This window comes from Pseudopipra pipra, chromosome 25 (genome assembly GCF_036250125.1).
Source record: "Pseudopipra pipra isolate bDixPip1 chromosome 25, bDixPip1.hap1, whole genome shotgun sequence".
Taxonomy (NCBI): Eukaryota; Metazoa; Chordata; class Aves; order Passeriformes; family Pipridae; genus Pseudopipra; species Pseudopipra pipra.
Genome location: NC_087573.1, coordinates 1,688,571 through 1,712,494, shown reverse-complemented (window position 1 = coordinate 1,712,494; position 23,924 = coordinate 1,688,571). Strand labels below are relative to the sequence as shown.

Below are 23,924 nucleotides of genomic sequence, written 5' to 3'. Positions count from 1 at the left end.
CACAGGTCCTGATTGGAAATGCCACTGCAGAGCCTTTTTTTTTAAAAAAAAAAAAAACAACTTCATTATGAGCTGTTGGCAGCAAACACGTCAGCCAAGAGTCAGGAGCAAAGCTGTGCTCGCCCAGCAGGGAAGGGTCTGTCTGGAATTGCACAAGGAGACCACTGGGAATGTGAAGTCCCCCCATCTCCAGCCTTGTGGGATCCTCTTCCCAGAGTCACTGAGGTTGGAAAAGCCCTCCAGGATTATCGAGTCCACCCTGAGCCCCATCCCCACCTTGTCCCCCAGCCCAGAGCACTGAGTGACACATCCAGTTCTTCCTTGGACACTTCCAGGGGTGGGGGCTCCAAACCTCCCTGGGCAGCCCCTTCCAGTGCCTGACCACCCTTTCCATGGAGAAATTCCTCCTGATGTCCAACCTGAGCCTCCCCTGGCACAGCCTGAGGCCGTTCCCTCTCCTCCTGTCCCTTGTTCCCTGGGAGCAGAGCCCAACCCCCCCCGGCTCCCCCCTCCTGTCAGGGGGTTGCAGAGCCAGAAGGTCCCCCCTGAGCCTCCTTTGCTCCAGGCTGAGCCCCCCCAGCTCCCTCAGTTCTGCTGCTCCAGCCCCTTCCCCAGCTCCCTCAGCTGCTCCTCAAGGGACTCTCCAGCCCCTTCACCATCTCCTTTCCCTTCTCTGGACACAGTGTTTGTCCAGGCTGAGGAACTTATTTATTCCAAATGTAGAAAACCTCCTTATATTGAGCTCTTTCTGCTGTTTCAAAGTGTCCTTTGCTCCTGGGAGGGGCTCTGAGCTGCCAGTGAATCAGAGGCAAAGCCAGAGGGCTGCGTCCTGCAGCCACAGTGCAGGTGGGATATTTCTTCCTCCTCTGCCCTCAAACTCAAGAAACCTTTAAAACAGCTCTTTGCAAAATACAGAAAAACCACCCCTGCCCCCCCAAAAAAAGAAAAATAAAATATGAACAGTGCTTTTTTTTGTCCAAAGCATTCCTGATGGCACATGATTGTCAGCGGGGGCCGAGCACTTGTGTCAGCAGATCCAGCCAGCAGAGAAGTGGATGTGCATTTATTCCTGCACATCCCACAGTGCCAGGGCTCAGGCCACCACCAGCCTCTCTCACAGGGATAAAGGTGGCCCCATCCTTTGGTCTCCAGGAAAATATCAGTAGGAACCTCCCAGTTATGGAGAACATATGCAGAGTCCCCCAGCGTGAATCAGCCAAGGATATTGCCTTTTAACCCCCCTTTTTTAATGATTCCCAGCCCCTTGCTGGCCCCTCACCCCCCCCCCAGATCCCAAAGTGGGTGAGAAGCAGGGGAGAACAGGAAAGAGGCGGGTCCAGGTTGGGAATAGTTGTCCAGAGGGATGAGTCTCATGGTGGGGTGGGGGGTGTCGAGCTGGTGGTGATTTCAGAGTCAAGGGAGGGTCCGGAATGAGAAACAAAACTGGGGATGTTACACAGCAGCTGGAGCTGTGCTGGGGAGAGTCTGAGCTGAAGAATCAGCTCTAAGGTCTGGGGGCAGAGTGTTCCAGGGGCTGCTGTGCCATGGGTTTGATCCCATCCCGAGGCAACGGAGCAGTCTGGGGAGGCACACGAGGGCTGGGCAGGGCCAAGGGCAGCACTCCCGGGGTGCTCCTGGGCACCATCTGACATGCAAAACACACCTGGATGTGGCACCTGGGGCCGAGGGTTAGTGGTGGCCTTGGCAGTGCTGGGTTAATGGTCAGACTGATGATCTCAGAGGTCTTTTCCAGCCTTAACAATTCCATGGAACGCCAGCAGCTGCCATCTGGCCCTGTGTCATCTGAGCACTGTCAGGGGGTTACTCAGTGGATTTAAGGCTTGCCAAATTTTCGGACACCAAGCAGGATGTGCCTGGGGGGTGAGGGGAGCTGCTCCCCCTCCCCTCCCCGTGGCTCTGCCTTGCTGGGAATCCCATTTTCCCTCTGCCCTTCCCAGCAGAGCCCGGCGAGCGCTGGAGTTTCCCATCACTTGGCTGGATCGGAGTAAAATCGTTCCAGCTCCTTGAAAATCACCCTCCTCTACCCACTACACCCCTCAGGGGCGGCTGCTCCAGCCTTTCCCTGCTCCGTGGTTTTCCAGCTGAGCGTTTGGAGCCGTGCCCTGACAGGCAGATCCCTCTGGAACCCCCCCAGGGAATATCCAGGGAATACAATGGGAATTACGGCTGTTTGGATTCCCTGGAAGCCCCCGAGTGTGAACGGGGATGTTTTTACAAATGCATAAAGTGCCCGTGGGAGTCAACAGGGGTCAGCAGGAAGCCCAGAGCCAGGGGGCTGGAAAACCCACTGGGGGTGCTGAGCCTGGAAAATCGCTCGTGCCAATAAACCCGGCGCCAGACGAGAGATGCCACCCGTGCAAACGCCACCTTCCCACTCCCAGTCCTGCATCCCAGCACGGATCCGTCCCCTCCAGCCCCTCTGGCACATCCTGGGGCCGGACACGTGCAAACCCCGCGGCCGAGGGAGCGCAGACACCCCGAGGGGGGGCCCCAAGCAGAGCCACGGGGACACCCCGAGCGGGTTCTCCACCCTCCTGCAACCCCCTTTTCCTTCTCGGGCACCCCCAAAGCCCTTCCTGGGGCTGCCACGTGGAGCAACCTGCCGGTTGTCTCCTGAACGGAGGCTGGGGGTGAGGAGGGGGTTGGATGAGGGTTTTTTCCATGCAGTCCAAGCACCTCCCGCCACGGGAATGCCGTGCTGGATGTCACATGCTGTCTCACCTGAGCTGGTGGTAAAGGTTATGTACGAGTGCTCGCTGGGGCTAGACCATATGGGGAACACCCACAGCTTGTACATCATCCCCGGCGTCAGATCCGCCAGCTGCACAGAGGAAGGGGTCTGAGCCTTAACAGGGATAGATCTCTCTGTCTTGTTACCTGAGAAACAGAAACCGCACATCAAAGGCAGCCGCGGGAGGCTCCGCGATCCCCCGTGCCGACCCTGCCGGGCGAGGCTTTGTGCCCGCGACAACGAGCTGCGAACGGCTCGGGGCCGGCTCATGGGGGGAATCAGGGATGCGGGAATTCGGGAATGCGGGGTGGGTCCTGCTGCACACCCCCCGTGCCACGCCGGGGGAAAAAAAAGGACTGGCAGCTACTCAGATCTCTCCCTGCTTTTAAGACCTGGCTCTTTTTATCTGCCCAGCCTCGGGTTCGGGTATTTGGGGGGTTTAGCACAGAAAAAAAAAAAAAGCTGAAATTTGCCTGGTCGTGCTCAGCTGGATGAAGGTGCTGCAGGGCTTGGTAAAGGAGCTGGTCCTTGGGCTGTTGGGGGTGATACCTGTGCATCAGGTGTTCTGGGGGGTTAAGGATGAGCTGGATAATGCATTGAACTGTGGGACTGCCCACCCCAGCTGGCACGTTGGTGCTTTTGAGGGAAGAGTTCAGCCCTTTGACTCAAGAAGGGCTGCTCGTGGGCTGGTTGCTCCCGGGTTCTTCCCAAGAACAACCTGTTCTTTGCATTGTGCTGGGAATCATTTGCTGATGGGCTTAATTCTGAGCACTATCCACGGAATTCCAGCAAGCCTGCAGCAGGGCTTGGCTCTGGGGCTCTGGAGGTGCTGCAGGGAAGGAGAAACGTGGCTTTGAGGATTTGGTCACCTCAAACACCACCAAAAAAGGGTGGAGAGCCCTGACTGTCCAGGAAGGGCTGAAATCTCCAAGATTTCCTCCCGGGGCTGGATCCTGGGGAGGGCATCCCAAGGGATTATTGCTGCTGCTGCAGCCCAGCACGTGGGCCTGTGCTTTGTGCTCCCAGTGAGGGGGGAAAACCAGGGCTGGCAGAGGGTGCTTTGGGAGCTGGGATGTGTGATTATTTAGGGCTTGGCAAGCTGGTGTTATCCTGAATTATGGCAATCATGGCCTGCTGGAGCCCCGGGGGCTGCGGAGCGAGCCCTGGCTCTGCACGGGGAGTTGTTGCAAAGAGAATTCAAGGTCATCACTTCAGGGATGTTTTAAGTGGTTTCCTGGTCTAACTGGTGTGTTTTAAATGCCCATTTCAGGCTGGCCCAGCAGCTGCTGGGAGGGCTGGAGTGGTTGGGGAGTAAAGTCAGAGATAAGCAGCGAGCACTGCCCGTCTGGGAAACCCCAGAACAACCAGCAACACACCCCAACATCCTTCTAAACAAGAGCTGAGCCCAGAGAGACCGAGTTTCCAGACTAAGCACGAGCCTTACAACGTTAAGAGACAACGATATCCGATATGACAGGAGGTTTGGGATCACAGAGGATTCTGCCAACTCCAGGTTCAAAAAGCCCGTGTTCAAAGGCACTGAAAGGCTCTCTCCAATTCACACAGACTGCAGGCTTAGAGGTGGTTTTAAGGCTCTTTGTGCAGCCCAGCTCACAGTTCACAAAGGAACATCTCACAGACGAGGAGGGGATTCAGGATTCACTCTGGTCCACCCCAAACAGCCCCGAGGAGCAGGACCTTCTCCCCTCCCATCCTCCACCTGGCCCTGGAGCATCGCTCCACAGGCACTAATTAAGGTAATCAATGAAGTGGGAGCTGGCAGGATCTCTGATGGCACCACCACCCTGTAGAGTCCCCACGCGATCTGATGCTTACTGGTGATATACTTAACCACAAAGTCAGTTCCTGCAGAGTAATTGTGGCTCCAGGTGATGTTTGCCCAGTTACTATTAGCCATAGCTCTTATGTCCCATATGGACGATCCATTGGTGGCTGGTGGACAGGTTAGAACAGGAGTTGTTAGTATTTTGGGTTACAAGGAGACCTCACCCAGCAGCTGGTGCTGGTAAAACCTCACAAAATAACTCCTGAGGTCAATGCTTTGAGCTCAGCCTAAGTGTGCCTTGTCTTTTCAAGATTCTCAGTCTTTGCTCTTTTTCAAGATTCTCAGTGTTTGCTCTTTTAAAAATTCTCAATATTTGTTCTTTTCAAAATTCTCAATGTTTGCTCTTTTCAAAATTCTCAGTGTTTGCTCTTTTCAAAATTCTCAATATTTGCTCTTTTCAAAAATCTCAATATTTGCTCTTTTCAAGATTCTCAACTTTTTTTTTTTTTGGGGGGGGGGAATTTTGGAGGCAGAGGCTCGCTGTGAATTGTTATTTAAGCCAAGCCCAACTTGCCCTCAGCTCATCCTTGGGGCCTGGAGGCTCCCGTGGCACATCCCTGAGCAGGGGGATGAGGGATCTCATCTCCACCGTGCCCGGGTGCAGGTGGGAGCCCCGTGCATGGCTGCACACAGCCTCACTGCCACAACCAGGAGCAGAGGCTGGCAGAGATTGTTGTCACCCAGCTGGGCCTGGGGACAGCCAGTGGGGCAGTGCAGTCACTCGTTTGTGAGGTTGAAGTTAAGGATTGCTGACGTTGCTTTGGATGAACTCGGGCTCTGCTGGAGTGGAGCCAATCCCCCCCTTCAGAGAGTGTTCAGAGGTGTTGGGTAAGTCACACCTCGTTGTTATTCAGGGTGTAGCTCGTGTTTTAGAACACAGATCAATCACTGCACGCCCTGGGTGAATTCTGGGGGCACTGCAAGGACCTGGTGCTTTGGGGTGACCTAAAATCCCTCTGACACAACGCTCTTACCCCCTCTCACAATCCCCCTCACACCCCACAGCAGGGCTCAGCCCCTTCCCTCCTGTCCCCAGGGGGGTTGGTTGGTTCCTCTTGCACTCCCACCCCCTCTCCCTGCTCTGTGCCTCACCACTTCATTACTGATTTCCAATTAGCAATGTTTTCCCACCTGGCAGTGACACTGTTGTGATGATCTTGCTTTGTTACTGGCAGGTGGAGGCAGGACCTCCCAGCATAAGGTTTGGGTGGTTTTTCAACCACCCTGAGCTAATCTCATGCAAGAGTATAAAGAAAGGGGTCTGAACTGAGTAGTAGAATCATCCCAGAATGGTTTGGGTTGAAGGGACCTTAAAGTTCATCTCATTCCACCCCCTGCCTCGGGCAGGGACACCTTCCACTAGAACAGGTTGCTCCCAGCCCCGTCCAACCTTTAGACTTTGTTTGCATTCCTGGCTTGACTCACTTCTTAAGTGAATATAACTGTCCACAATTATTTATTAACTGCAGACCCCATCACAGCAGTGCTTTAAAAACAAGGCTTGGGGAGATACATCCCTAAAAACCACACAGAGCTGGGAATATTCCTCCACCAAAGCAGAGGCTGATCCCCCTGTTCCAGCTGATTGCAGGGGAGGTTCATCCCGACCTGGCAAAGCCCTGGCTCACCCCCCCCGTGCTGTAACTCCCCCCTGCCCAGCTCTCCTGTGGGCTGTGGCAGCCCCAGAGAGCAGGAGCACAAAGCCAGAGACTCCTATAGGTGCTGACAGGTCTCTCAGCCGGCGGCTGATGTGCTAAATCTGAAGTGACACCTTTCTCCAGCAGCACCAGGACCCCTCCTGAGCGGCCCTGGGATACAGGAGAACCCTCTGGGAGCCCTTTGTGGGGTTTGCCACCTCCTTCCCAAACCCTGCTGCATCAGCACAGCCCAGGGAGGGCTGTGTCACCCCGACAGTGAGACCAGGGGGGTGGCACTGAAGGAACAGGAGCCACTTGTGCCCCGGGATTCCCGAGCCTGGGGCACCTCCAGCTCCTCCCAGAGCCACTCCCGAAGCGGGGGATGCCTTAAATCTGCCCTGTGCCCATCCTGGGCGGGCTCTGGGGAAGGTGCCAGCAGGGTTTGAGGGGTTAAGAGTATGAGAAATTAAAATAGGGGGTTTTTATATAGGTGTATCACAACATCCAAGTTCCAAAAACTGGACTTGAGTATCGGGGTCTTTTTCGGCCGGATAAGGGAAACACAAAATTAAATTAAAAATTAAAATACGAAGTTTTGGAAATTTTTTAAAAATTAAAAATTAAATGCAAAATTAAAAATTAAAATCTTTTGGGGCCATTTTGTACCAAAGGTTTTCTTTTCTCCCTTTGGGCTAAGGACAAAGGGAGGTCCCTCATCTTTGGCAGGGGATGTCTTGCAGTGGATCAGAATAAAGGGAAAGCCCCTTTTCAGAGAAAAGAAACCTTTTTAGGCAAAACCAAATATATTAAACTGATCTGAAAAAACTATATTTTGGGGGAGGGGGGGGGAATTTCGGTGGCAGAGGCTCACTGTGAACTGTTATTTAAGCCAAGCCCTTAATACATTAAAATCTATTCAGATCTAACCCCGAAGGGTCTTTTTTCTCCCTGGAAACAATTCTTCCTCCTTTCTCCCTTCCCTGAGTTTGCACCACTCTTTCTAAATCTTTTTTTTAAAAAGAGAGGGATATTTCCAAAAAAAAAAAAGGAAAAGCTCAGTACCCAACTCCTGCTTTGTGGTGGCAGCCGGAGCCCTCTCGGCGGCGGCCGTGGTGCTGCTGCTGGTGGTGGCTGTGGTTGGAGCTGTGGTTGGAGCTGTGGTTGGAGCTGTGGTTGGAGCTGTGGTTGGAGGAGCTGTGGTGGCTGTTGTTGTGTCAGGAGTGGTTGGGGTGGTTGCTGTGCCGGTGGTGGTGGTTGGGGTGGTTGTAGGGCTGCTTTGCTCCACCGGAGGCGTCCCAGTGGCGGCTGGGAGAGGGAAACACCGGCTCGGGAGGTCTCCTGGGGAGGGGGGGCTGCCCCTGTCCTCCCCCACACTGCCAGGGCAGGCAGGAGAGGGGAGGGGAGCACAGCACGGGCGGGATGGGAGGGAGGCGGCGAATCCCACCGGGAACACGAGGCTGGAGAGCTCGTCCCCCCTCCCTGTGCACCCGGCCGGGGGCTGGGACAGGCACTGGGGGTGAGGAGGGGGCAGCAAAGGGGGAGAGACCCCCAGAAACGCCCTCCTGTGCCCCCAGGGTGATCCCCAGCCCAGGGCTGAACGACCTGCTCCTGCTCTGCCTCGGCTCTGCCCCGGGGCCCCTCCCCACCCCGGGCTAAAATCCCTCCAGCAGGAGGGAGCTGGGGGGGTTTGGGGCTGCACAGACTGTCCCCAAAGCCACCATCCAGCCCCCTGCCCAGAGCTGGGGGGGTTTGGGGCTGCACAGGCTGTCCCCAAAGCCACCATCCAGCCCCCTGCCCAGAGCTGGGGGGTTTGGGGCTGCACAGACTGTCCCCAAAGCCACCATCCAGCCCCCTGCCCAGAGCTGGGGGGGTTTGGGGCTGCACAGGCTGTCCCCAAAGCCACCATCCAGCCCCCTGCCCAGAGCTGGGGGGTTTGGGGCTGCACAGACTGTCCCCAAAGCCACCATCCATCCCCCTGCACAGAGCTGTGCTGGGAGCCCTCTGAGCTCCCTGAAAAATGAAATGGGATTTAGCTCTTAAGAAAACACACTAATCCCATTTGTCGTGGGCCAGGCAAGCTGCAATTACATTAATTCAGCTGCCCCTGGACTACACCTCCAGCATTTCTGAGCTGCCAACTCAGCCTGCAGCCTCCCAGCTCCTTCCAGCCTGGCTGGTCTCTGGGCTAATGCTGCTGGTGATGGAGCAGCTTCAGCATTAAGGTGGATTTTAGCTCGTGGGCGAGTGATGGATGGTGCTTTGCCATCACTGCCCCTCAAAATTTACATTTAAATTAAGACCCAGGGGTTGCTACACCCCAAGGTGTCCAGGGGGAAAGTCTGAGCAATTTGTTTGGTAAATGGCTCCTGTGCCCACGTCTCACCTGGGCTGTGTTTCCATGGGAAGGGGGAAATCTGCCCTTTCCACCCCCAGCCCAGAGTGTGGGTGAGGGTCCCACTGAAGGGGAGGGCATTGCCTTGGGCCTGCAAACCTGCCAGTGGAAAATGCAGCTGGAATGCTGCTTCAAATACCAAAGGTAACTGAGAGGAGATTCGCCCTGGGATGCTCACATTAAATTATATTTACTTAGTCTTCCTGTGGATCAAGGGATTACAAATCCCTCTTTCAGGCAAATGAAACCAGCCACGATAAAAATCACCCACAGACAAGAACAGCTCTAGGAAAGCACTCGAAAAGGAGTCCCAGCACCAAGCCAGGGCTTTCTTTCTCACCAACCCCCAAGGAGACCCAACCCCTAAAACCTCAGCCCTGCCAGGGATCCAAAAGCAGAGAAGAGCAGGAGGTCGCTCAGTCCATCTCCCCACCGCCCCCAGCTGCAATAGAACCACAGTTACAGCACATCCCAAACCCCCAGAGCAGCCACAGTCACCCCAAACCCCCCAGCCCAGCCCCAGGGGTGCACCAAGAGCAGCCACAGTCACCCCCAGACCCCCAGCCCAGCCCCAGGGGTGCACCAAGAGCAGCCACAGTGCCCCCAAACCCCCAGCCCAGCCCCAGGGGTGCACCAAGAGCAGCCACAGTCACCCCCAGACCCCCCAGCCCAGCCCCAGGGGTGCACCAAGAGCAGCCACAGTCACCCCAAACCCCCAGCCCAGCCCCAGGGGTGCACCAAGAGCAGCCACAGTGCCCCCAAACCCCCAGCCCAGCCCCAGGGGTGCACCAAGAGCAGCCACAGTCACCCCAAACCCCCAGCCCAGCATCCTCTCCAGGTGGTACCCGCAGCATCCCCGACAGCCTCATGCAGCCCCCCAAAAAAGCCCCCCCGTGCACAGCCCACCCCTGCCCCAGCCCAGGGGAGGTGGTGGGGACAGGGAGGGGACCCAGCCTGGCTGGGACAGGGCACAGCTTTGTCCTTGGGAGTTCGTGAGGCAGCGAAAAGGGGGGTTGGGGTTTTGCTGCTCTGGGTTTTCTTTTCCCCTCCCTCGCCCGTGAAGGACTTTGCTGCTCTGAGGCCACGCTACAAATCCTTCCTCGGGTTGGGAAGTGCCAACATCCATCTCTGGTGATTCACAGCGGGTTTTTGGGGGGTTAAGAGATTGGTGTCACTGGGTTAATGTCCCCATTAACGTGATGGAGCTGCAGCTCCTCGATGGCTTGGCCCTGGACACAATCAAACAGCACTGGAGACACTGGTTATCAGCTAATGCAGTCTCAGCACTCCCCTGTGAGCCCCTGGCTCCCCTCGGAGGAAAATAAGATTCAAAAAGGCAGAAAGTAACTTTCTGAAAGGCAGGAGCTGGTGGAAAGCCTGGTACAACCTCCCAGCTCCCAGTCTCTGCACCATCAAACCTCTCCTGCTCAGCACCTTCCAGGCCCCTCTGCTTTGCCCAGCACTGCTGGAATGGCTGTGGCAGAGGGAGAGATTCAGCTTTAATGCTCCCCCAGGCCTTAGATGGGAAGAGATTATCTGGGATAAATCCAAGCCTCGCCATCCCCGATGCAGGGGATCATCTCTGTGTGTTCCCTGCAGCCCCCAACACACACAGGGGGAGCTGCAGCACCAGGACCCCCCTGGATTCAGCACCAGGACCCTCCTGGATGCAGCACCAGGCTGAGCTGACAGTGATCCCGGGCAGGATTTGCCCCCCAGCCCTGCAGCAGCTCTGGGGGAGGTGATCCCTGGGAGCAGAGCTATCACATTCCATCAGGATAACGAGGGAGACCCAGGAGGGGGAGTTGGCACCGGGCATAAAAATCATCTTGGCAGGACTAGGAGCAGGTGAAGAGGGGGACTGGGGGAGCTGGGAAGCAGCAGCTCAGAGAGGGCAGGATGGGAGGGAGGGCAGGGCTCCCCTGGTCGGGGGGATTTAATCCTGAGCTGCCCCGGGATGCAAAGCTCCGGCCTCATTAGCGCTGGAATATGAAATGTGTGCGGGAGAAAAGCTCAGCTGGGAGACTCGGGGCAGAGACAAGATGAGGGGCATTTGCTGGGCTTTGAAATCCATCCCCTAATGAGAGCTGCTCTCGGAGCAGGGGGGGATCAAGGCGGGCTGGGACAGATCAGAGCGATCCCGGAGTCTCCCGAAGAAAAGGGCACCTGAGCACGGGGAGAGCCCCTTCCCTGGGGCTCCTGAGCCCCCCAGCCCCTGCCCAGCTCAGGGCAGTGCCACAGCCCTGCTCCAAGGGGCAGATGGAGACTCAGGTGGGTGTTCCCAGCACGGCTCCCTGTGGAAGCCTGGAAGTCACCCCCGTCCTCCCAAAGCCGTGGCTGCCTCAGCGGGCAGGACCTTCCTGGGCTTTGCAGAGCGGCTGGAAATGTTCTCCCGAGCTCTCCCAGCTCTGACAGCAGCTGCCTCCGAGTTCAGGAGCAGGATCTGGAATCTGTGGGATGGGGAACAAATCCCCGCTCGCTGAAAGAAGGGAAGGAGCCTCCACTCCCCCCATCCCGGGGCAGAGCAACCCCCTGAAAACCAGTCCTTGGAGCAGGTTTATCCTGCAGGAAATGGAGTAAAAACCAGCAAGAGCCACTCCCAGCCCCTGCTCCCACCTTCCTGGAAACCTCTAAACGAGCACTCAGCCCATTAACTGCCCCTCTTTGCCGGGTTGTCTGCAAGAAGCAGCATCATTTCCTCGCAGGACGGGGGAGATGGGCTCTGATGAGGGGCTGGGGATGCAGCAATTAATAGTTTCAGTGCTGCTGCTTTGCTCCTGCGGAGCCCAAACCTCGCACAAAAAAAACCTGTTTGAAGCTCAGATCAGAAAACCAAACAAACAAACAACAGAGAGGAAGAATCATAACAGCAAAAGAGGATATTTAAAGAGGGAGGTTCCACAGAGAGGACTCAAGTCCTGCTCTGAGTAGTGTAAATTCAGGGAGTAGCTGCATTTATTTTTGCAAAATGCAGGAAACAATCCCCGTCTATGCCGCTCTTTAATTATTTAAAGTGCTTTTTAATGCGTTGTTAGGGCTGGAGTAACAGCTTTCCCTTGGGTGTGTCTGCAAAATAATTAGGCTTGGAGAAATTGGATTAATTTTTCATGATTTTTGACGATTGGGCAAATGTGTTCTCAGTGATTTATTTTTTCCTCTTGCCCTCTCACTTTGTGACAACGGGAGGAAATTGTAAAGTCTTTACCACGAAAGTGCTGCAAGTCTGATGTGAAAAGATAAGAGATTCGAGAATAGAAAGGGGTGATTGAGCAGCCTCCAAAAGAGAGGGGTCAGCAGTTCTCTCTGTTCCTAAAATGAACAATAGGATCTTTCTCCTCCAATTCCTAATTATGGAACAACGCGAAGAGAACAGAGAAAAGTCATTTTTTTCCCTTCAAGTCTAAAACCAATACTCTTTATGGTCCCTGCTGATGTTTTTCCACACACACACAGGGGTGGGAGAGGATCCAGTTTTGATTTTTTTTTCTCACTCAGAGCATAAATAAAACGTCTTCTCTTTTCCCAGATCACCTCTCCTGTTATCCAGGTCTGGCTTAGGAAAGGTAAAACCTTTCCTAAGGGAAAGTCCCTGCACTTCACTTTGATTCCATCAGCCTGGTCCAGTTCCTCCTGCCCACACAGCCCAGCCCTGCCCCTGCCTGGCTGAGGTTACCCCTGCAAAAAAAGACCTTTTAATTCCCTCTCAGTGCCAGCAGCCCGTGGCAAAGAGCCTTTTACTGCAATTTAAGGCAACTTTCACCGTGGATCCGTGAAAATCCCCCCAATGTAGGTCAGTGAGCGGAGCTGGGAGAGGTCAAGCAGCATTTCAGTGGAACCAGGACTTGTTAGGAAGAGAAACAGCCTCTGGAGCCAAACCCTGCTCAGCCTGTGTGACACTGAGGCCTGAGGAGAAATGACATCCAGCAAAAGAGCAGGATGGGGATGGGAGATGGATCTTCCCGGGGCTGATTGTGCCCTGCCTGCCCTTGCTGGGGGTGCTGGGAGGGAGCTGAGGCAGCTCTGGGTGACCCCCTGCTCCACTGCCTCATCTCAGGCTCCTCTCAGCCCTGGCCCAGCTCTCCAATTCACTGTTTCCTCTCTTGGAAGGTGAAAAACAGAGGGAAGGGCTCTGTGCTTGGAGAATCACCCTTGAAATGGCAGCTAATTCATCTGGTGGGGGAAGAAAGGAAGCCTGAAGTGAAACGATGCTGGAGGGATAAAGAGGTCAGGTCGTGCTGTCGAAGTTCAGCAACATCCACTGCAGGTAGAAAAGGACTTTGGGTGATCCTGATCCACGAAGAAAATCCGGATTCTTGTGGATGAGCTAAACCCTGGGTGGAGGAGGAGCTGTAGCAGCAGCACAGCCCTCCAGGACTTGGAGGATGGAGATCCTCTAAGCCAAAATATGTCCCTTTTCAGGTCTCCACCACCCAAAGCAGACCAATCTGTTACCCCCTTTTCTTTCTTTTTTGTGGGGTGGGGAAGAGAAGAGGAAAAGAGAGAAGAGGAAAAGAGGAAAAGATTGGCCTCTGTTCAGAAAGGGAAAAAAAAAAATGCAAAATAACACAGGGTAGAGACACCACTGCAACCAAACCAAAGGAGGGGAACCATCTCCGAGGCAGGAAAGCCAAACCTACAGGTGCAGAGAGCAGGTCCTGCACTTGTATCCCTCGGGAAGAGCCTTCCCTGGGAAGCTGTTCCTCCTTGGGCAGCCCCAGGGCAAAGCAGGAGCTCTGGGGGACCAAGTGCTGCTGCTCCACTCCCCCCCAAAGCTGCCCCACAGCGTTTGGGGGGTGGGTTTTGGGGCGGCTGCACCCCCTGGCCCTGCCACTGCCCCCCCTTCTGAGCTGGCACAGGGCTCAGAGCTGTGCTGGGAGGGGGAAGTCACGTCTGTCAGGGGTGGGAACCCTTCCCTGGGAAGCAGAAGTTGTGCTCTGGGCCTTGCAGGGCGGTCCTGGGGGGTTGGTTTTCCATGGAAGCGGGAGGAGGTGCTGCCCCCGGGGCTGCAAGAGGCTCAGCCCTGCTTTGCTGCTGCAGGGAGAGCCCCCAGGGCCAAGCCAGCAACAGCCCCCATGCAGAACATGCACAGCTGTGGCACAAACGTGTCCTTAACCCTTTCAATGGGCACCTGGCAACAAGGGGATGCTCCTGCCCCACAGCCCTGGCACTGCCCTGGCACTGCCCTGGCACAGCCACGGGAGCTGAGTGGTGCCCGTGCACCAAAAACACCCCCCCATGTGCCAGGGCTGGCCACTGCAGCTTCCTGGGGGGAAAAATCCAGCTCAGCCCCCCCAGGGCAGGGCAGAGGTGCTGTGGTTGGCACCAACAGGTCAGGGCTGGCTGGAAATATTCTGCATTTTGCAGGGCGGGGATGGCGAGGCTTTAAAAAGGGAGAGGGGCTTTGTGCAGAGCTGGGATTAAAAACCTCTTCCCCAGGGGAAAAAGCTCCTCTTTAACAGAGGAAAAAACCTCTTTAACAGAGCAAAAACCCCCTCTTTAATAGGCAAAAAAATCTCTTTAATAGAGCGAAAACCCCCTCTTTAATAGGGAAAAAAACCCTCTTTAATGGGCAACTCAGCTCTCCTTTGGGCTTGTTCAGTGTGTGGCCACTGCAGGGTGTGGTGGCTTTGGCCATCATTAGGCATCTGGGAGCTTTTTAAGCCCCGCTCAGGGAAGATTTTGATCTTTGCAGGCCCTGCTGTGGAGCCTGCCCTCGTCCCTCCTGCCCGGGGGGGCTTTGTTTTTCCCTGCCATGGTTTTGAATGCCCAGTTTGGCCCCTCCTCGAGGCTCAGCTTTGCCATTGAAAGGGTTAACGGAGCTCATGCTTTAATTGGCAGCACAGAAAGCCCCTCTTTGCCCCATGCCTGTTACCTCCAAATCCGGTACCTGGGGTTGGCGTGGCTTCGAGGGCAGCGCCAGGGGCAGAGAGGGGGGGACGGAGAGAGCCCGGAGAGAGCCCGGCAGAGAAGGGGAGAGAAAACACAGGAACGTGTCAAACAACCAGAGCACACCCAGGGGACACTCGGGACCACTCACACACAGCCAGGAGGGAGCTGGGACACAGGGAGTGAAGGCAGTGGGAGCCCAGCCTGGCACAGCAGGGCTGGCCCCTCGGGCACGGCGGAGAAACCACACCAGGTACTCACACCTCAGCTCCAACACCCCCCAGCCCCTCAGCAGAGGTGCCAGGGGTGTCTTTGAGCCAAGTGCTTGAGCAGCTGCTTAGATCCAATCCCGGTTTTGACACTGAATTTCCCCCATTTCCCCTGGAATCACTCACATCTCGTCCTGCCCCGTGCAGGTGTTTGGTTTGAACCTCCCTGGGGAAGGACTCTGGTGAGCAGAAAACAATTACCCAAGAAAAAACCCATTCATGGGTTTAATTTCCTTATTCTGCTTAGTTTCTTTCAATCCCAACCTCACCTTTGCAGCAGGTACCTTCCCATCAAGGTGTGCACTCGGAGCTGCTCGTGGTGCCCAACCTGCCTGGCACGAGCAAAACTCACCCAGGTCACGTTGGCCCTCAGGGTCTCGTGTTTTGGGGGGCAAACTTTGCCCCCAAAGTTTCTGGAACGTGACTGTAAACTACTTTAATTTTTCTTGCTGCTCGATTGGCCAATGCTTTGTCCTTTCCAGCAGGGGAGCATCAGGTGCCACCCCAGACCCTGCAGAGAGGGAGCCTTGCCTTGGCACACAGGTGCAGGCACTGCCTGCTATTTCCTGAGACAAATCAAAGAAGTTTTCCACACCAGGAGTTGGTTCTGGCTGTTATTTCACTGTTCACTGCCACCAGTGGCTGATGCCAGTGCACAGAAACAAACCCAGGAGAGCAAATGCACGAGAAACAACTAAAAACCTTGCCCATCACCCTCAATCCAACTGCTGTGCTCTAACAGCTCAGCAAAGCTCCTCTTTAAAGCCCCTCTCACGACTGCCAGGGTGTAACTTGGCTGCTGTTTTCCCCCCCAGCCCCATCTCCCATCAATTAGTGCCACTGGAACCCACCTAAGAGGTGTTGGGAAGCATTTCATTTCCACTGGGTCATGGCAGGAATTACTTTTCCTACTCAGAGCCATTAGCTGGGGAGGGGGAGATGGAGGCAAGGAGCCAAAGCCCCCATTAAATCCGAGCACTAACCCAATCACGGGTCTGTTAGAGGAGGATAAAGAGAGGAAAGAGCCGCCTTCTGTCTCCCCACGTTCCCTCAGGGCTCCTGAACTTTCACTTGCTTTGATGGATGTCCCACCATGGGCATTTTATCTGATTGTGAGTCTGAGAGTTGGGGATTCATTCTGAGTGGGGTGACTGGGAGGTGGCAGCTGCTTCACCCCCTCTGAGCCACCTAAAAGTCACCCCCACCTGCCCCTTATTCAGCTCATGCTGAGACAGCAGAGGGGCAAATGAAATCACCTTCAGCGAGAGGAGAGCGAGGTCACAGAATCACAGCAGGTTTGGGTTGGTTGGGATCTTAAAGATCACCCAGTGCCACCCCCTGCCGTGGGCAGGGACACCTTCCACTAGCCCAGGTTGCTCCAAGCCCCGTCCAACCTGGCCTTGGACACTTCCAGGGATGGGGCAGCCACAGCTTCTCTGGGCAACCTGTGCCAGGGCTTCAAAACCCGATATCTGACCTAACCCTGCCCTCTGGCAGCACAACCCCACAGTGCCCTCCTGCTCTCCAGGGCACGTGAGGAGCCCTCACTGCTTGTGAGGTGGCTCCCTGGAGCCCAGGAGAGTCTCTCAGTCCCCTCTGTAGTGTTTCTGCTGCAGCACTTTGGTCCTGACCAGTCCCTCTGTCCCTGCAGCAGAGTGGCTGTGCTGTCTCACTGTGCTGTCTCCGTGCTCCTCCTGCTCCTCTGACCCGCAGTTTTTGGCTCATCCCCGTGTCCCATCACCCCCCCAGGCCCTGGGCAGAGCCAGGAGCTGTTGCTGCTGCACATACCTTCGTCCAGCAGGGCTGGGGACTCCTCCACTACGGGCTCTCCTTCTCCCACCTGGGTGCGGGCGCGCAGCACGAAGCGGTAGCGGGAGATGGGGTCTGTCCTCTGCAGGGTGAACCTGGTCTGGTTGGGGGAGAAGTTCTCCACCACGGTTCGGCCCGTTTTGGTCCCGTTAACTGGGGAGGAAAGCCAGGGGGTGGTGGGTTCAGGTTCAGGTGCCCTCCAGCTCCTCCAGCCTCGCTGCGGGGCCTCGTGCTCGGAGCTGCTGCTGCTGGTAAAGACTCTTCCTTTGGGGCACTTGGGGACACTCTGGTGGGGACATCCAGGTGGTCTGGGAAGGCTCTGCTGCCCCAGGAGTCGTGTGGGCTCTGGGCAGGAGCTTGTGTTTGAGAGAGCACAGGAACTGCTGGGACTGAGCTTAAAACTCAGATCAAACTTCTTTCCCTTCAACAGCCGAGGCTGGGGAACTGCTGGGCACCCCCCACCCTCCCTGGCCAACTCCACTGTGCCAGGACCCCTCTCAACACCAGCTTGGCTCATCATGGAAGTCTCCAGCTCCTCATGGAGAGATCCCCGGGCTGGGGGAGGAGGGAGCCAGCAGTTACTAAAGGATTATCACCCAGAGGAGAAGGGGGAACGTACAGGGCTGGTATCTAAGGCTGTATCCTGTGAGGACTCCGTTGGGATGCTCGGGGTGATCCCACTCCAGATTGATGATTTCCAGGTTGGGCTGTCGGATTCTCAGGTACCTGGGGGAGCTGGGCACTTGGGAGAGGAGGGAGCAGGGAGGAGAGGGAGAGAAGAGAAAACACACGAGATAACACACCTTCCACTGCTGAACACGCCACACACTCGGGCCACTCCAAAACAGCCACACAGACACACAGCAAAGGGCAGAACGGCCTGAACGAGGGTCTGTGCCAGAAACCAAGTGCCAGAAACCAAGTGCCAGCAGCAGCTGGGGTGTGCAGGAGCAGGAAGCAGAGCAGCTCTGCATGCAAACCCATCCCAAAGTGCCCGTGCCGTGCTGGGAACCCCCCGGTGAGGCCACAGAAGGTGCTGCAGCTGAAGCAGAGCTGGGACTCACTTCAATCCCCGCTTCCCTCTGTTGCAAACAGACTTTTTTTTGCATCCCCCACCCAGCCCGAGGTTTTCATCTCCTCGCTTTCTCCCTCCAAGCCACAGAAAGCAGGACAGCAGCTTCTCTTATCACCAAGTGTGGTATCAGTGTCTGGAGATCTGCGTGTCTGCAGTGTCCTCACCCTGGGTTATCACTGCTGGTTCAAAGCCAGTAAAGGAAGGAAAGAATTACACAGCCCTGAATTAAATTATTCTCCTGGTTGACTCATAATTGCGGTGCCTTAACTGGGGAAAGAGCTTGGCTTGCTGATCTGGGAGATCAGGGGGGTGTTTATTTTTAACCAGCCTGTTGTGCAGAGTGTCATCCAGTCTCCTAAATGTCAATACGTAGTCAATAAAATAGCTTAGTGGTATGGGAGAAACACAAAATCAACGTTTTCCTCGTGACAGGGGTATAATCTGCTGTAATTGTTTCAATTAATGCCACCCATGTATCCTTACAGCCACCCCAAATGCCTGTAGCCACCCCAAATGGCTGTAGCCACCCCAAATATCTACAGCCACCCCAAATATCTACAGCCCCCCCAAATCCTTGTGCCTCCAGCACACAGATAATCACCTCTCACAAAGCACTTTGCTGCAAAACCTACAGGAACTACAAAAACCTACTGTCCTTCCTCTTAAAACAATCTGAATTATGGCTGATCAACAGAAAATCCTTAGGAAGCAGTGACAGCATCCCAGAAAATCCCGAGGCAGAGGCAGGGCTGAGAGCTGCTGCTCCTGTGCAGCAGGGGCAGGAGGAAGAAGAAGGCAAAGAGGAAGATCCCGCTGGATTTTGAGAGGAGATTTACCCCTGGCAAATCCTCCCCTCGTGTTTTTGGAGCATCCTGTGCCAAACCCTCCCTTGTGCTGTGGGAAGAGTCAGTGCCAGGCACTGGAAGTGCAGCTCCAACTCCTCCCTGGCTCTATAAATAGACAGCAGGGAAATTAAAACCTCAAGTTCATCCTTGCCACGAGCTCCTCAAACAGCACAACGAGGAGCTCCTGCCTGGAGAGCCCGACAGAGGGGCTGCTCATGTCCCTCCACAGCAAAAGGACTCAGGGCTGGGGCGGATTTTCCTGCCTTTTCCAGAGCAGGAGGAACCCAGTCAGTGCTAATTTTCTTTTCTGGGTTTCCTCCGTGCTAAAATCCCAGGCTAATTTTCTTTCCTGGGCTTTTTCTGTGCTAAAATTCTGTGCTAATTTCCCTTCCTGGTTTTTTTCTGTGCTAAAATTCCAGGCAAATTTTCTTTCCTGGCTCTTTTCTGTGCTAAAATTCTATGCTAATTTTCTTTCCTGGTTTTTTTTTCTGTGCTAAAATTCTGGGCTAAAATTCCGTGCTAAAATTCCAGGCTAATTTTCTTTCCTGCATTTTTCCATGCTAAAATTCCGTGCTAATTTTCTTTCCTGGGTTTTTTCTCTGCTAAAATTCTGTGCTAATTTTCTTTCCTGGCTTTTTTTTTCCTGTGCTAAAATTCCAGGCTAATCCATCCCCTGGGTGTTTCCCGTGCTAAAATTCCGGGCTGGTTCTGCTCAGCCGGTCCCTAAAATCGGCCTCTCCGCCCAAACCTTTCCCGTCGGGATGGAGGGACAGGGACATTCCCAGCCCCCCTGGGGACGTACCTCCTTCAGGAGTGGGGAATTCCTTCACCTCACTGCGGGGCCCATCTCCTCGGCCGTTGGTCACAACCATCTCAAGTTTGTAGTTGCTGTAAGGGAACAGCCTGGACACTATGCCCCGGTTTCTGTCTCCAGGAAAACTCACAAACTGCCGTTTTCTGGAGACCCACAGGTTCTTCAGCAAGCTACTGTCTCTCCAGAAATAGGCCTTCAAGAAACAGGCATGGCAAGTGAAGCTTTTCCCGTGGAAATGCAATTTTTTTTAGGGAAAAAAATATCTGTGTATAAACCGAGAGCAGAACTTTGCAAAGAGCAGCTTTTAGAGGAATTAGTGAAGCTCCAGGTCCCACCAGGTCAGGGGTGTTACCTGAGGAAGAGGGTTAAGTGCTTGTCAAAGGGCACAGAGCAAAACCACCAAGCTCAGACTAAAAGCTGCCTCTGGTTCCCAAGAGCTGAACATCGAGTGATTCTCCCTTTCCACCCGAGGAAAGGTGGGACACAGCCAGGCACAGAGGAAAGCCTGGATTTTGGAAAGTCTCCCATTCAAAGCCCTGCCTGCAAATCTTATTTCGTGCAGAAATAAGATTCATTGAGAAAACAGACCAGAAGAAGAGCAGAGGCAGAACCAGGAGAGCAGAGCCCAGCGGATTATTGGATTTGAGGGGCTGGAACTGTTTGCAGGGCACGTGGTTTTGGTCTGAAAGGCTGAGAGGAGGGCCCTGCTCAGACTTTTGCTTGTTTGGAACAGGGTCCATCCTCTGTACATAGACATTAGTAGTTTACCCCAGCAGCAAATAGCAAATATTAGCAGAAAACCCCAAAGCAGAGCAGGATCCAGGCTGCCCGTAGTGACCAGTCAGTACAACCCACAGGGTTTGGGCTTGGCAGGGCTGGGGTTCATTAAAATCCCACGTGGGAACTTTGGGGATGACACAAAACCGACCCTGTTTGAGGTCACTGCCCCCAGAGCCACCTTCCTGCAGGGGTAGGGCCCCCCCAGCCCCTCTGGGGGTGCACGAGGACAGCCCTGTTTGCTCTGAGCCCCCCCAGATCCTGCAGGGAGGCTCCGGGAAGGGCCATCCCAGCCCTGGGGGAGCCAACAGGAGATGTCCCTGACCCCACAGAGAGCAAAGCAGCCCTTCCTCGCTGCCCCAGAGCAGAGCTCAGCCCCTGTGCTCTGCACCCAGAGCAGCCCAGGGGTCCAGGTGGCCAGAGGAGGGTTCCCTCTCATCCCCATCCCCATCCCCATCCCCATCCCCATCCCGCTGGAGCCAGTCGGGAATTCCGTGAGCTGATTAGAGGTGTTAACAGTCAGTGCCCGAGAGGTTTGGGGCTGCTCACTCTGTACTCCTTGAGCTGTCCCTGGATGGTGTCCAGGTGCACTCTGGTCCAGGTCAGAGCCACGGCAGTGCTGTTTAGGACTCTAATCCTAACGTCCGTGGGCGCAGCCTTGGGATCTGGGCGGGCAGGGATAGAGCACAGTGGGACGGAGCCCAGTGGGCACTGGGGCCCCCCAGCAGGGTCAGACACACAGACACCCCTCTGCCCTGGCCCTGGGGGGTCCCATCACAGCACTGCTGGGGGAGCAGCAGCCCCACGACTGCTCTGCCTCCTTCCATGGGAAGGGGGAAGAAAACGAGTCCTGGGTCACTCATCAACCCTCATGATCCAGTTCCCAGCAGGGTTTCCTGCTGCAAGGAAGGGGTCTGGCTCCCCTCCCTCCCTCTCCCAGTGAAGGATCCAGCACATCCATCCCCTCCTGCCTCACCTTGGCCACTGTCAGACCCCATGGTTCCCAAACTACCTCATTTCCACAGCCTTTAATCTGAATTTGCCCAGAACCTGCTGTTGATCCACTTGGGGCTTTACCCCCTGTTCACAGCTCACCTGCTGTGTGTAGGAATCTGCAGTTATTTGTGAAGCAGCTCAGACATGACAGAGGCTATTTTTTGAGGTTTTTTTGTGTTTTTCTAACCTGTCCCACCCCTCAGGCACGGGCAGAGCACATTTGTGCCTGGGCTGTGATTCAGGAGCTTTGGTCTCCCTGGTTTGCCTCCATATAACACACACACACACGTGGTGGCTTTTTCAGATCCTCCCCAAACTCATAATTATGGCACAGATTTTCAAGAGAAACTAGAAAAAACCCCCACCCTTGTAGTGCCCAGAGATGGTGGTGCAGCCAGGAGCTCCCAGAGCTTTCCCAGTAATGACCTCTCAGCTGGGTCCAGCTTTGCTTCCATACCCTGATTCCCACATTTTCTACCCACTTTCCTTCCCCTTGCCCTGTTTCCTCCAGGAGGTGCCCAGCTGGAGGATGTGTTGTCTGTGCCATCACAGCCCCAAAACTGCAGCTTTAATTCGGATTTCTGTGCCCTGTTTGTGCCCCTTGACTCCAAGCCTGGGGTCGTGGGTTCTCACCTGATTTATCCCCCTTCCTTCTCAGTAATCCCAATGTTCCCACAGCCAGGGACCCCAAACCACAAACTAATATATATTTCTCCAAAGATAAAGCAGTTGGCAGCAAACCACATTATCCCAGCAGGATGAGGATAATCGTGGTTGAGAGCCTCGGGTGCTGCAAGCACAGGAGGTGATACCCAGCAGCCCAGAAAAAGAGAATTAAACGAGCTGTTCTGCGTGACCAGGGGAGAGGTTTAAAGGAAGATAAGCTGAGCCAACGTGTTGCAAACAGGAGCCCAGGCTGGGGCTTAGCTGAGGCTTTATCAGAGAGGCACAAGAATCCAGTGCAGGGTGAACTAAGGACCTTTTGGCCATTCATAAAACCTCTCCTCTGAGATGAACTCGGTGTGTGTTGGGGGGGGCACAAAACGTTAATGCCACTTATTGGGACGCAGCCAGAGCTCATCCCGAGGGGAATCCCGTGGTTTTCCAGCCTCCAAGTGCTGCCTGGGTGTCGCAGAGAGCAAAGGGAGCGGGGTGGGTGACTTGGGTCGTGCAGGCAGAGCCCGGAACAGGAGCCAGCGGCCAAGTCACGGAACCATGGGATGCTTTGGGGCGGAAGGGACCCTGAAGCTCATCCCAGTTCCGCTATCCCAGGTCGCTCATCTGAGCCAGGAGTGGATTTTTGTGCCACATCAAGCCCCAGGCACGGGGGGCACACCCCCAGGCCCTGCCCTGGGCTCCTGCCGGGGGGTACTCACAGTCCTCCCCGGAGTAGCCGATGTAGGTGTCGGGCTCGGGGGCTCTGCCGAAGTCGTTCTCCGCCTGCACCTTGATCTCGTAGGGGACGTAGATGGGGGTGTTCCACACCACGTGCCGGGGGCCCTTCACCGTCTCGTTGTACCAGCTGCCCCGCGGGTCCCGGCGCCGCCAGCGCACGAGGTACCTGAGGTTGGGCCCATAAGCTTGAGTTGCATTCAGGGGCTTCATGGACCGGAACAGAGAGAGGAAGTGAGAGGGAGAAAAACAGCCCGTGTCGCTCTGCAAGGAGCCCCCGAAGGTTCCCGGGGGCAGCTGGGGCTGGTTTCGGGGTCCATCATCAAATCTCAAATCTCTGTTCCCAAAGGGGAGTGGGAACAAGAACGTTCCTGGTTCTTGCCCTCCAGAACCTTACACTCCTAGAACCACAAAATCCTGCAATGGTTTGGGTTGGAAGGGACGTTAAACTTGTCTCATTCCAACCCCCTGCCATGGGCAGGGACACCTTCCACTAGCTCAGGTTGCTTACATATATACTCTATATAATAAATCAAATGTGTGCACAATACAGAATATATTCCATAGATATTATCCTTGTATTCCAGCCTGTATTCCCACTGCAGTTTCAAGCCTCCTCACAGCTCATGGCTTGTTTGTGGATGACACCTGGTGGTGCACGAAGCAAAGCAAGAGCTGCTCTGTAAATCCTCTGTACTACTGAGAACCTGCCTCTTGGATGATCTTCCCTGACTTCTCTGCTATTCACCACGTTTTGTTTGATTTACATCATTGAAAATGATTTTTTTTTTCATCACAAACCTTCTTCTAGGCACTAACAATGGCCTCTCTTGAGTCCTCTGCTTTTTATTTCATCACAGAATCATCAGAGACTGGCCTGGGTTGGGGAGGGACTTAAATATCTTCCCATCCCACCCCCTGCCATGGGCAGGGACACCTTCCACTGGCCCAGGTTGCTCCAAGTTTATCCAACCTGGCCTTGGACACTTCCAGGGATGGGGCAGCCACAGCTTCTCTGGGCAACCTGTGCCAGGGCCTCCCCACCCTCCCAGAGAGGAATTTCTTCCCAATATCCCATCTATCCCTGCCCTCTGCCCCTCTGAAGGTGTTTCCCCTCATCCCATCCCTCCAGGCCCAAAAGGCATCAGGGAACTCACCGTCCAGGTGATCTCCATGTTGTTTTTTTGGGTCCCTGCACCCTGAACTCCCGTTGGGTTGATTTCAGGACCTGAGATTCACATTGTAAAAAATAAAAAAATTTAAAAAAATAAAAAATTAGGCATTTTATAACGTTGAAAAAATGATCTTCTGAGTGGTTAAAAACCCTTTAACTGTGTGAGCCAGAAGCACTTCCAAGGCAGAAGTTAATGGCCTGATTTTTCCAGAAGTTCCCATTCAGGTTAATGGAACATGAGGCTCCCAGTACTCTTGAAA

At 54.8% G+C, this 23,924-nt stretch overlaps 1 protein-coding gene across 32 annotated transcripts in view; it reads right to left on the bottom strand.

The window, feature by feature from the left end:
* The window catches only part of NFASC (neurofascin), an 84,515-nt gene that overhangs the window by 10,897 nt on the left and 49,694 nt on the right, over positions 1-23,924 (bottom strand). For 10 of the 32 annotated variants that reach the window (XM_064635601.1, XM_064635593.1, XM_064635588.1 and 7 more), the window contains 10 exons: positions 23,648-23,718; positions 22,475-22,697; positions 20,652-20,767; positions 19,314-19,518; positions 17,211-17,333; positions 16,571-16,744; positions 14,500-14,529; positions 7,298-7,540; positions 4,589-4,705; positions 2,743-2,898 (listed from right to left, as the gene is read on the bottom strand). In XM_064635601.1, coding sequence (XP_064491671.1) covers positions 2,743-2,898; positions 4,589-4,705; positions 7,298-7,540; positions 14,500-14,529; positions 16,571-16,744; positions 17,211-17,333; positions 19,314-19,518; positions 20,652-20,767; positions 22,475-22,697; positions 23,648-23,718 — 1,458 coding nt within the window. The remainder of the gene's footprint in view (positions 1-2,742; positions 2,899-4,588; positions 4,706-7,297; positions 7,541-14,499; positions 14,530-16,570; positions 16,745-17,210; positions 17,334-19,313; positions 19,519-20,651; positions 20,768-22,474; positions 22,698-23,647; positions 23,719-23,924) is intronic. The other 22 variants (XM_064635608.1, XM_064635605.1, XM_064635609.1 and 19 more) reach the window with 14 other exon arrangements.